The sequence below is a fragment of the Oncorhynchus keta genome, chromosome 2 (genome assembly GCF_023373465.1).
Source record: "Oncorhynchus keta strain PuntledgeMale-10-30-2019 chromosome 2, Oket_V2, whole genome shotgun sequence".
Lineage (NCBI taxonomy): Eukaryota > Metazoa > Chordata > Actinopteri > Salmoniformes > Salmonidae > Oncorhynchus > Oncorhynchus keta.
Window position 1 is genome coordinate 22,680,562 of NC_068422.1, and position 12,330 is coordinate 22,692,891.

Sequence of the window (12,330 nt, forward strand, 5' to 3'; positions counted from 1 at the left end):
AATTCAAGAGGCCTTACAGGTAGAAGGCTTTGGAAATTGCAAATATAAACTACCCTAACTCGGGTTCCTTATAGCAGTGTTTCCCAAACTCGGTCATGGGCCCCTCTGGGTGCAAGTTTTTTGTTTTGTTGCCCTAGCACTACACTACTGATTCAAATAACCAACTCATCATCATGCTTTGGTTATTTGAATTAGATGTGATGTTCTAGGGCAAAAAACAAAACGTGCACCCAGGGATGCCCATGACTGAGTTTGGAAAACCCTACTTTCTAACCTGTACCCTCACGCATTGAGTACCTGTATATAGCCTCGCTATTATTTTGTGTTACTTTTATTTATTTTTTACTTTAGTGTATTTAATTTAGTAAATAATTTCTTAACTACATTTTTTAAAAGTGCATTATAAGTAAGCATTTCACGGTAAGGTCCAGGCTGTATCACAACCGGCCGTGATTGTAAATAAGAATTTGTTCTTAACTGACTTGCCTAGTTAAATAAATAAAAGGTATACACCAGTTGTATTGATCTGGATTTGATTTTTGGAGTACATTATACCCTACAGAAGGGACAGGCTGGCTATACAACTTACCATACGAGGTCCCGAGCCTGCTGTTTTTCTGTTCTACATGATAATTAGTTGCACCCACCTGGTGTCCCAGATATAAATCAGTACCTTAAACGGTAACAATGAAAAAACGCAGTGTGACTGGCGTCGATTCCAGAGTTGAGTTTGAGGGGCCTACAGTATACTGTGGAAGCTTGAGTTTAAATTGTGTGTTGTGTAACACTTTGTTTATGAGTGCAGTAGGCTAGTCGTCAGTCATGCTTGAATTGTGGTTTTTATCAAGGGTAGTCTAAGCAAACGGATTCAACTGTTTCACCTTGTCAGAGGAGTGGATGGGAAGGGAGGACTCACCAGCCAATAACTACGGGAATCTTCCCGTAAAAGGTCACGCACTGATTATTTATTGGCAATCTGCCAAAGCGCGCGCATGTGTGTGTGTGTTTACTGGAAGAACCTCAGAGCTGAGGAGGTGGAGCCTTCGCTCTACTCGTTGACCGCGGTAACACAGCTACCTCCGTTTGCAAGAGAGCGAGAGAGAGAGAGAGAGAGAGAGAGAGAGAGAGAGAGAGAGAGAGAGAGAGAGAGAGAGAGAGAAAGAGAGAGAGAGAGAGGACACCGACGTCTTTACCGATACATTCATCCGTCGGTTAGAAGAGGCCGTCTATTCAGAGTTAATGACAAAGTTAATAAATGATTTAACACATAGACATTCGGGGACTTTGGATATTTTCTCCCTGGAGAGGAACGCTGGAGCCCGGGACAGGAACAATCTCCAAGGTAAATAAACAGGCTCCATACCCGGGGCATAGAGTGCTGCTGTTGCTGTACATGGTGCATAAAATAGCATACTGCATATGTGTGGAACAGTGCACATGTTAAGCAAGACGTAGCAATTGCGCAAAAACATGATTATCATAACGGCGATATGGGAAGCCATTTGTGCCTCCAAAAACATCACAGGGAACCAGCTCTACTACAGGCAGCTTAATGGCGCAATGCAGAACAGGACTTTGCTTTTGGGATGTATTATACTCATTCTCCTTATTCCAGATAGACAGTGCTATGTTACACTCTTGGAAGGAAATATGCCTCAAATAACCATTTGGTGTTAAACAGATTGCCACATACCCTTTTTTCAGGTCAAAACTGTTCCTTGAGGAACCTCTCTGAAAAAGTTATTCAAGGCATATAACAGGCATATAAGCATATAACAGTAACCTTTTTGTGATGCAAGGGGTTCAATTTTGAACCTATTCAATAATATATTGTAGTGGCAATGGCCTATCAGAATATTGGAGGCATGACTTTTAGTTATTTTTGTCCTCCCTGTAAGAGTAAATGTTATTCATGTTCATCATGTTAACCCTTTGCTATATTGAAACATTAAAGGTTGTTCCATGAACCCCTCAACAAACCGAAGGTGCAAATATGAACCCATTGACTGCAATGGCTCCTTGAGGAACTCCAGGTTTCCTCGAGTCAGCCTACACTCTTAGAATTAGGGGGTAAGTCACATTTCTATTTTGTGGCTGGAAGGGGCCCCAGCTCAGCTCAGACAGACACCATGTTTAGCAGCTGCAGAGCGGGCAGTTATGGCATCTCTTGCCGCTTCAAGTAACAACTAGCATCGGCCCTTGGTGAATGGAGATCTATTCAATATGGAGCTGGGCCCATTACGTCTTGCTCCAAATGCACTGATCAGCAGCACAGTGAGACGGCCAGACCCACCCACCCGGGGGTAGCCTATTTACCATGAAACCGGAGAACCATAGAGCTCTGCTGGTGAAAGCAGCAGGCTGCATGGGAATGAGGTTATTTTTTCAGAATGAACCTGGAGACTCATTCATAATAACCTGGTTTTCTGAACCCCCCTCCCCCCCAGTGGTAAAAGAGAGTTTGAGCTGAGCTGTGTGTGTGTGTGTGTGTGTGTGTGTGTGTGTGTGTGTGTGTGTGTGTGTGTGTGTGTGTGTGTGTGTGTGTGTGTGTGTGTGTGTGTGTGTGTGTGTGTGTGTGTGTGTGTGTGTGTGTGTGTGTGTGTGTAAAGTTATTTGGACCTTAACGAGAGATGATAATGACCTGACTGACAACAGGGATCAAGGTTCAAACCTCTAGCTGAATGTTTGTGGGTGTGTAGCTATGTGTGTTTTTGTGAATGTGTTTTATATACAGATGATTTACTCCACCATGTGTTGGCCTCCATATAGAATCAGTGGAAAAAGACAATTTCACACCTTTGAAGTGTTCACGAGAGAATGTATGATAACACATTTCTGCCCCCTGCTCTCTCTCGCCTTTCTCTCTGCAGCTGTCTGCAGTGGGTGGTCTCTCTGAGGTCCTCTTTGGACTGCTCCTCAGTGTCATCGCTCTGGGAAACGTGTGTGCACCCCCCCCCTTCCTCACGCCCTCACCCTTTTCCCACATCGCAAACCCTCTTCATCCCTTCTTCTCTCTCTCCCTCCTGCCCCCTACTCTCCCTCCTGCCCCCTACTCTCCCTCGCCCCTCCCTGCTCTGGACCCCCCACCCCTCGGTCAACGAGCCGAGCGTGGGGGTCAGGGCGCCATGGTAACCCACAGCAGGCGCGACCCCCCCCACCATGAGCAGCATGACCCCCCCAGAGCCCAGAGGTCAGGGGTCTCATGTGCACCACCTGCGCTATAAACCCTTCAGCTCACATGCACACTACCAACAGGTCAGTTAAATACGTCATGACTGTGTCAGTCAGCTCCACATGTACTCGAGGTAAACTAGCTAGCCTTTTACTGAATGCAAACCCATCATTATTCCTCCCCCAGTCTCTTGGTTTGTCCAATTGTTGTCTTTACAACATAGTATAATATGGTTCCTCTTGTTGATAAATCAATCCACTTTTATTGGTCGCATACACATATTTAGCAGATGTTATTGCGGGTGTAGCGAAATGCGTGTGTTCCTAGCTCCAGCAGTGAAGTAATATCTAACAATACAGACATCTAAAAAGTTAAATATAATTAATAAATATAGAAACATTAGGATACATATACATTGTCATTGGAAAGTATTCAGACCCCTTTGACTTATTCCACATTTTGTTATGTTACAGACTTATTCAAAAATTGATTAAATAAAACAATTTCCTCAGCAATCTACACACAACACCCCATAATGACAAAGCAAAAACAGGTTTTTAGAATCTTTAGAAAAACAGAAATTACTTTGCTATGAGACTCGAAATTGAGCTCAGGTGCATACTGTTTCTATTGATCATCCTTGAGATGCTACTACAACTTCATTGGAGTCCACCTGTGGTAAATGAAATTGATTGGACATGATTTGGAAAGTCGCACACCTGTACATATAAGGCCCACAGTTGCATGTCGGAGCAAAAACCAAGCCGTGAGGTCGAAGGAATTGTCCATAGAGCTCTGAGACAGGATTATGTTGAAGCACAGATCTGTGGAAGGGTACCAAAACATTTCTGCAGCAATAAAGGTCCCTAAGAACAGTGACCTTCATCATTCTTAAATGGAAGAAGTCAAGCTGAGCAATTGGGGGAAAGGGGCCTTGGTCAGGGAGGTGACCACCAACCCAATGGTCACTCTGACAGAGCTCTAGAGTTCCTCTGTGGAGATGGGAGAACCTTCCAGAAGGACAACCTTTCTCTGCAGCACTCCACCAATTAGACGTTTATGGTAGAGTGGCCAGATGGAAGCCACTCCTCAGTATTTTATTATTTATTTTATTTAACCTTTATTTCACTAGGCTAGTCAGTTAAGAACAAATTCTTGTTTACAGTGACGGCCTACCAAAAGGCCTCATCTGGGATTAAATATATATGACAAAACACATATCACAACAAGAGAGACAACACTACATAAAGAGAGACCTAAGACGACAACATAGCAAGGCAGCAACACATGACAACCCAGCATTGTAGCAACACAACATAACAACAACATGGTACCAGCACAAAACATGGTACAAACATTATTGGGCACAGACAACAGCACAAAGGGTGAGAAGGTAGAAACAACAATACATCACACAAAGCAGCCACAACTGTCAGTAAGTGTCCATGATTGAGTCTTTGAATGAAGAGATGGAGACAATGGTCCAGTTTAAGTGTTTGTTGGAGCTTGTTCCAGTCGCTAGCTGCCGCGAACTGAAAAGAGGAGCGACCCAGAAATGTGTGTGCTTTGGGGACCTTTAACAGAATGTGACTGGCGGAACGGGTGTTGTATGTGGAGGATGAGGGTTGCAGTAGATATTGCAGATAAAGGGGAGTGAGGCCTAAGAGGGTCTTTCAAATAAGCATCAACCAGTGGGTCTTGCGATGGGTATACAGAGATGACCAGTTTACAGAGCAGTGTTGAGTGCAGTGATGTGTCCTATAAGGAGCAGTGGTGACAAATCTGATGGACTAATGGTAGTCATACCTTGTGGATTGGTAATAATCTGAGAAAGATTTAGGGAGTCTCATTGCTTTAGGACTTGGTCAGGTGGTTTAAGCATGTCCCAGTTTAGGTCACCAAGCAGGCCAAATTCAAACTTAGAATAAGGGGCCAGGAGAGTGCTTAGGGCAGGTAGGGTACAGGCCGGTGCTGATGGAGGACGATAGCACCCAGCAACAGTCAACAAAGAGCTATTTTAATGCTTAAAACCAGCAAATCAAATTGTTTGGGGACAGACTTGGTGGAGACAACCGAGCACTGAAGGTGATTCTTGGTAAAGATTTCCATTTCTCCACCTTTGGAAGATCTGTCTTGCCGAAAAAGGTTATTACCAGAAAGGTTAACATCAGTATTCAAAACACACTTCCTTAATTTACCACGTCTCAGTAATGACAAACACATCTGGATTGGAGCTGTGAACCTACACTTTCAATTGATACATTTAGGTAATAAGCTTCTAGTGTTAACGTACAGAAAACACAGGCTTTTACGAGAGCAGAAATCAGTGAAGCAGATATCTGAGCACAAGTCAGAATTGGGACTAGCAACAGTAGATGGGCCAGGATGTACATGCACATTTCCAGATATCATCAACAGTAATACAATCAAGGCACAGCATAGTGAAGGGCACATGACAGCATGCTTTGAGTTTGCCAAAAGGCTTCTAAGAAACAAGATTCTCTGGTTTGATGAAACCAAGATTGAACTCTTTGGCCTGAATGCCAAGCGGAATGTCTGGAGGAACCCTGGCACCATCCCTATGGTGAAGCATGGTGGTGGCAGCATCATGCTGTGGTTACGTTTTTCATTGGCAGGAATTGGGAGACTGGTCGGGATGGAGGGAAAGATGAGCGGAGCAAAGTACAGAGAGATCCTTGATGAAAACATGCTCCAGAGCACTCAGACTGGGGTGCTAAGGTTCACCTTCCAATAGGACAATGACCCTAAGCACAAAGCCAAGACAACGCAGGAGTGGCTTCGTTACAAGTCTCAATGTCCTTGAGTGGCCCAGCCAGAGCCTGGACTTGTACCCGATCAAACATCTCTGGAGAGACCTGAAAATAGCTGTTCAGGTCTCTCCAGAGATTGATCTGCAGCGAAGAATGGGAGAAACTCCCCACATACAGGTGTGCTAAGCTTGTAGGGTCATACCCAAGAAGAATCTAAGCTGTAATTGGTGCCAAATGTGCTTCAACAAAGTACTGAGTAAAGGGTCGTAATACTTATGTAAATGTTATTTCAGTTTTTTTTACTTTGCAAAAATGCCTGAACCTGTTCTTGCTGTAACTTAACAAAATGTGGAAAAAGTCAAGGAGTCTGAATACTTTCTGAATGTACTGTGTGTGTATGATGGGATGTACAGACATTATGGTTAGAGTATGTACTATATCTGAATAATAGTATATGTACAGCAATAGTTAAATAGGATAGGCCTTGATTAAAATACATTATAGACGTATGAATTGGGTAAAAAATTGTATGTAAACATGATTAAAGTGACCAGTGTTCTATGCCTATAAGGCAGCAGTCTCTAAGGTGCAGGTTTGAGAAACCAGAGGGTAGCCGGCTAGTGACAGTGACTAAAGTTCAGGGCAGGGTACTGGGCAGAGGCCGGCTAGTAGTGACTATTTAGAGATCTGATGGCCTTGAGTGAGAAGCTGTTTTTCAGTCTCTCTGTACCAGCTTTGATGCACCTATACTGACCTCACCTTCTGGATGGTAGTGGCGTGAACAGGCTGTGTCTCATGTGGCTGAGGTCCTTGACGATCTTCGTGGCCTTCCTGTGACACCGGATGCTGTAGATGTCCTAGAGGGCAGGCAGTGTGCCCCTGGTGATGCCAACATTGGGCAGACCTCACCAACCTCTGGACTGTGCAGTTGCCATCCCAGACGGTGATACAGCTCGACAGGATGCTCTCAATGGTGCATCTGTTAAGGTTTGTGAGGGTCTTAGGGGCCAAGATGAATTTCTTCAGCCACCTGAGGTTGAAGAGGGGCTGTTGCACTTCTTCACCACACTGTCTGTGTGGGTGGACCATTTCAGTTTGTCAGTGATGTGTACTCTGAGGAAACTTGAAGCTTTTCACCTTCTCCACAGTGGACCTGTCAATGTGGATGGGAGCGTGCTCCCTCTGGTGTCTCCTGAAGTCCACGATCAGCTCCTTTGTCTTTTTAACGTTGAGGAAGAGGTTATTTTCTGGCACCACTCAGCCAGATGCCTCACCACCTCTCTGCCGGCTGTCTCGACATTGTTGGTAATCAGGACGACCACTGTTGTTGTGTTCAAACTTGATGATTGAGTTGGAGACGTCCGTGGCCACTCTTTCATGGGTGAACCGGGAGTGCAGTGAGGGTTGCGCACACACCCTTGTGGAGCCCCCGTGTTGAGGATCAGCGTAATGGTGTTGTTGCCTACCTTCACCTCCTGGGGGCAGCCTGCCATGAAGCCCAGGACACTAATTTAGTTTATTGGGTACAGGAACAATGGTGGACATGTTGAAGCAAGTGGGGACAGCAGATAGGAAGAGATTGAATATACGACAGTGTATGTATACGACAGTGTATGTATCGTAGTTATTGTCATCACTATTTTTAAGCAATAAAGCACGAGTGGGTGGGGTATATGGCCAATATACCGTAGCTACGGGCTGTTCTTATGCACAAGGCAATGTGGAGTGCCTGGATACAGCCCTTAGCCATGGTATATTGGCCATATACCACAAACCCCCGAGGTGCCTTATTGCTATTATAAATTGCTTACCAATATAATTAGAGCAGTAAAAAGAAAGGTTTTGTCCCGTGGTATACCTGTGGTATACAGTCTGATATACCATGGCTTTCAGCCAATCAGCATTCAGAGCTCGAACCACCCAGTTCATAATATACAGTAAGTAACCTATTCTTCTCCTTGCTCCAGGTGCTGTGTGCGGTGCGTAAGCTACAAGAGAGTGGGTTCTACTGGGGTGCGGTGGGGGGTCGTGAGGCTAGCTCTCTGCTCCGCTCCCAGCCCCCCGGGACTTTCCTGGTTCGAGACTCATCCGACCACCACTACTTCTTCACACTGTCGGTCCAGACGGCCCGTGGGACCAAGAACCTCCGTATCCACAGCCAGGGGGGAAGCTTTTACCTGCAACCTGACTCGTGCTGCACACACATGCCCCCTCGCTTCGACTGTGTGCTCAAACTGATTGGACACTACATGGGGAAGGAGGGGCGAGGTGGAGAAGCAGCAGGAGGAGAGGAGGCTGGGGTAAGGGCGGGGGGAGGCACGGCTGCGGCGGCAGGGGAGACTGTGGGGTCGGGGACTGGGAGTGTGTATCTGATACACTCAGGGGGAGAGAAGGTTCCGTTGGAGCTGCGTCGACCCCTCCCCTCATCCCTGTCCTCCCTCCAACACCTGTGTAGGAGGACCCTGAACGGACACCTCGGGGGCTCGGCCAGCCCCGACACACACCAGCTCCCTCACACACTCAGGAACTTCTTGGAGGAGTACGATGCCCCTATCTAACACACACATACACACAAAAACACACACTCACACAGTTCAGGTTTGGGGTTTTCCCCTCTAACGGTTGAGGATAGGATTTGGAAAGGGTAAGCTGTTCCAAATCGATGCCACTGCTTTCTTACCAAGGGGAGCCTAATATAGGTAACCATTGATACTCCTCCACTCCTGGACAGACCGTTAATGGGAGTTAAGACGAGACTGGGGGGGTTAAAAGTCGTTGCCCTCTCAGCCAGTGACCCACTCTCCCAGCGGGTGCTGTGATTGGGTAGTCAAAAAGATTGATAGGTCGATAATGCAGACCGTGGACATGCCACACATACATGCAAACACACATACAGTGACGTGTGTGGCTTTAGGAGTATAGCCAGAAGGTTGTTTGGGGTTTGTTGTGCTGCTGTGGCTGAGGTATTGCTCCTTCTATTGATCAATAGAGGCTTTCATCTCCTCCCTTTTTTTCTCCTGTTTGACATGTAGAATGGGCTCAATGGACTGTGAGAGGGAGGGAAAGGAAGCGAGAGACAAGGAGAGAGGCGTAATGAGAGTGTCTGGAGAACAGCAGTGTGTCAAACGAAGGGGCCAAAAGCAGAGTGAAAGTGTTTGTGGTGTCGTACACATTTCCACTGCTGTATGCCAACTAGCATAGCCTCATAGGAGGGTGTGGGGGATCATGGCTGAAGACAGCCACGAGCCTCACAAACATACACAAGACACCACGTACATACAGCTTACAGTGCTGTGAAAAAGTATTTCAAATTTTCTCTACTTTTGCATTTTTTTTTCTCTCCCCAATTTCATGGTATCCAATTGTTTTTTAGTAGCTACTATCTTGTCTCATCGCTACCCCTCCCGTACGGGCTTGGGAGAGACGAAGGTTGAAAGTCATGCATCCTCCGATACACAACCCAACCAAGCCGCACTGCTTCTTAATACAGCACATCCATTCTGGAAGCCATCCGTACCAATGAGTCAGAGGAAAACACCGCGCACCTGGCAACCTTGGTTAGCGCGCACTGTGCCCGGCCCGCCACAGGAGTCGCTGGTGCGCGATGAGGCAAGGATATCCCTACCGGCCAAGCCCTCCCTAACCCGGACGATGCTAGACCAATTGTGCGTCGCCCCACGGACCTCCTGGTCGCGGTCGGTGACGACAGAGCCTGGGCGCGAACCCAGAGTCTCTGGTGGCACAGCTGGCCCTTAACCACTGCGCCACCCGGGAGGCCTACTTTTGCATATTTTTGATACTGAATTATTAGATCTTCAACCCAAACCTAATATTAAATACGGGGAACCTGAGTGAACAAATAACAGTTATATACTTATTTCATAAACACAGTTAGGCAACACCCAATGCCCCTGTGTGTGAAAGTAATTGCCCCCTTACACTCAATAACTGGTTGTGCCATCTTTAGCTGCAATGACTGCAACCAAATACTTCCTGTAGTTGTTGATCCGTCTCTCACGTCGCTGTGGAGGAATTGTGGCCCACTCATGCATGCAGAACTGCTTTAAGTCAGCGACATTTGTGGGTTTCCAAGCATGAACTGTTCGTTTCAAGTCCTGTCACAACATCTCAATTGGGATTAGGTCTGGACTTTGACAAGGCTTCAAATTAGTTTATTTTTAGACATTTTCATTTCATTTTCAGACTTGATTTGTTTTGCATCATTGTCTAGCTGCGTGACCCAGCTGTGCTTCAGCTCACAGACGGATGGCCTGACATTCTCCTGTAGATTTCCTGATACAGAGTAGAATTCATGGTTCTGTCTATTAAGGCAAGTGGTAAAGGTCCTGTGGCAGCTGAGTCATGCAGCAAGACAATGATCCAAAACACACAATCATGTCTACATGAAAATTGTTAAAAAGCAACACATTTTAAGTTTTGGAATGGCCTCAAAGTCCAGACCTAATCCAAATTGAGATGTTGTTGGAGGACTTGAAACAAGCGGTTTATGCATGAAAACCCACAAATGTGGCTGAGTTAAATCAGTTCTCCATGCAAGAGTGGGCCTAAATTCCTCCACAGCGATGTTGGAAAAAATATGCAAAAATAGAGAATCCAAAATGGGGCAAATTATTTTTCACAGCACTGTAACTGCAGCTTTGGTAGCTCTTCTGTTAGAATGTGATGGAGATGCCTCTGTGTCTTTGTCTTTCTTCCCATCTCTCCATCCATCTACTCGGATGTATGATAACACTAACACCGCTCGCTCACTTATTTATATAAATAGATAGATCTCTCTCTCACTCAGCCCCAAAGCTAACAGTGGATATTATTTTAGTCCCTGGCAGGCAGGAACAATATGTGTCCCAAATGCCACCTTATTCCCTTTAAAGTGCACTAACCCTGGTCAAAAGTTGTGCACTGTATATAAAATTGGGTTCCATTTGGGACACATTCGGGAACAAAAACTGAAGCCGAACATAGTCAGTAGTTTGGGGGGTTGAAGGGCGAGGGAAGAGTGCTGAAGACGAGTATGGCTGAGGCTGGATGAGGGGGGACATGCAAGGAGGATTGGGGGAGAAGCGATAATAGTGAGTGAGTGGTGAGTGATGAGGAGGATGAGTAGGCAAGATTGTTTTCACACTGGGCCACAGAGACAACAAATCCTTCATTTGAAGATGATGTTGTGTTTAGCTAAATCTATGTCTTCCTGATAGGAGCCTAGTTAGTAGAAGGTTGTAATTTTTAACATCTATTATCGTCATATCAACCTAATGTGTCGCACCAGCTCCGCTACATGTGTGTGTCAGAAGTATTTGTCTTTTATAAAGACTGCTCATAACCTCGCCACTAGACTGGCAGACAGTGCAAGCCCAACTATCTGGAACAACAAAAAACTAAAAGCATTTCAGAAGAGAAATTAAAGATTGAACTTTGCACATATTTATATTTCTAAGATATTTCAACAATGTATATTAAAGAGCACTATTTTTACAAAATTTAACTGATTCTCCTTGTGCCTTCATTTGTCTGTTGGATACACACATTTCTGTCTCTCTGCTTTTTGAGTATCACACTTACATGGTGTAATCAGTAAACAAGTGCTATGGTTTAAACATATACAATTAGGTTTCCTGTACTGAGAATGCACACAGATGAATAAACACAATCACACTTACACAGAACATCTCGCAGCTTTCTCACACCATAAAGGAAAAAACACACCTACACAGTTTCATTTCTACATTGTGGTTTCTACCTCAAGTTTTTTAACCCGAAGGTACAGCTGCTTTAGAGCTCTCATGCAACTAGCCAAAATCACACAACCACACGCATGCATGCATGCACACACACAAACAAACCCTCACACACACCTTTACCAATACTGCCTCCCCTTCTCCATGAACCGATTAGATTACATAATTGACCATTTGTTTATGTTTTTCGACTTCACAAACGTAACACAAAACAAAATGCCATGTAGCGGCAGTGATAGCTTAGCTTTAGGCTGTATGGTAGACGCGCATCACTCGAACAAACAGATTCCAAAACCAAATTACTTTATTCCACAGGTTTCCAGTGTGTACAGGTATCCACAGATCTTCAAGTAAGTAACAATACCAAAGGTAAGTATCTTCAGGTACGCACAATTATTTCCACAGAGATAACAATTAGGATGTGGTAAGAAAACCGTATGACAACAGCTGAAAAGTGTCCATTACAACTAGAGATCTAAAATGTAAATAAACCCACAAGCCCAAATAGAGTGGACATGAGCCACTGCATGGTCTCTTAAGACAGTATCCCAAAACAATGAGACGTCTCAAATTTTTTATTTATTTAATTTGTATTTATTTTTTTACTCCTTTTTCTCCCCAATTTAGTGGT

At 45.0% G+C, this 12,330-nt stretch overlaps 1 protein-coding gene across 2 annotated transcripts; it reads left to right on the top strand.

Annotated features, from left to right (window-relative positions):
* Window positions 1-787: 787 nt before the first annotated feature.
* On the top strand, window positions 788-10,946 carry LOC118398092 (suppressor of cytokine signaling 3-like). Of its 2 annotated transcripts, XM_035793114.2 has the most exons (4): window positions 788-1,342; window positions 1,955-2,070; window positions 2,871-3,255; window positions 7,911-10,946. In XM_035793114.2, exons 3-4 carry the CDS (start codon window positions 3,160-3,162, stop codon window positions 8,499-8,501), a joined length of 687 nt encoding a protein of 228 aa, XP_035649007.1. In that variant the 5' UTR covers window positions 788-1,342; window positions 1,955-2,070; window positions 2,871-3,159; the 3' UTR covers window positions 8,502-10,946. The 2 variants fall into 2 exon arrangements, with proteins under 2 accessions (XP_035649007.1, XP_035649025.1); XM_035793132.2 differs by lacking the exon at window positions 1,955-2,070.
* Window positions 10,947-12,330: the final 1,384 nt, after the last annotated feature.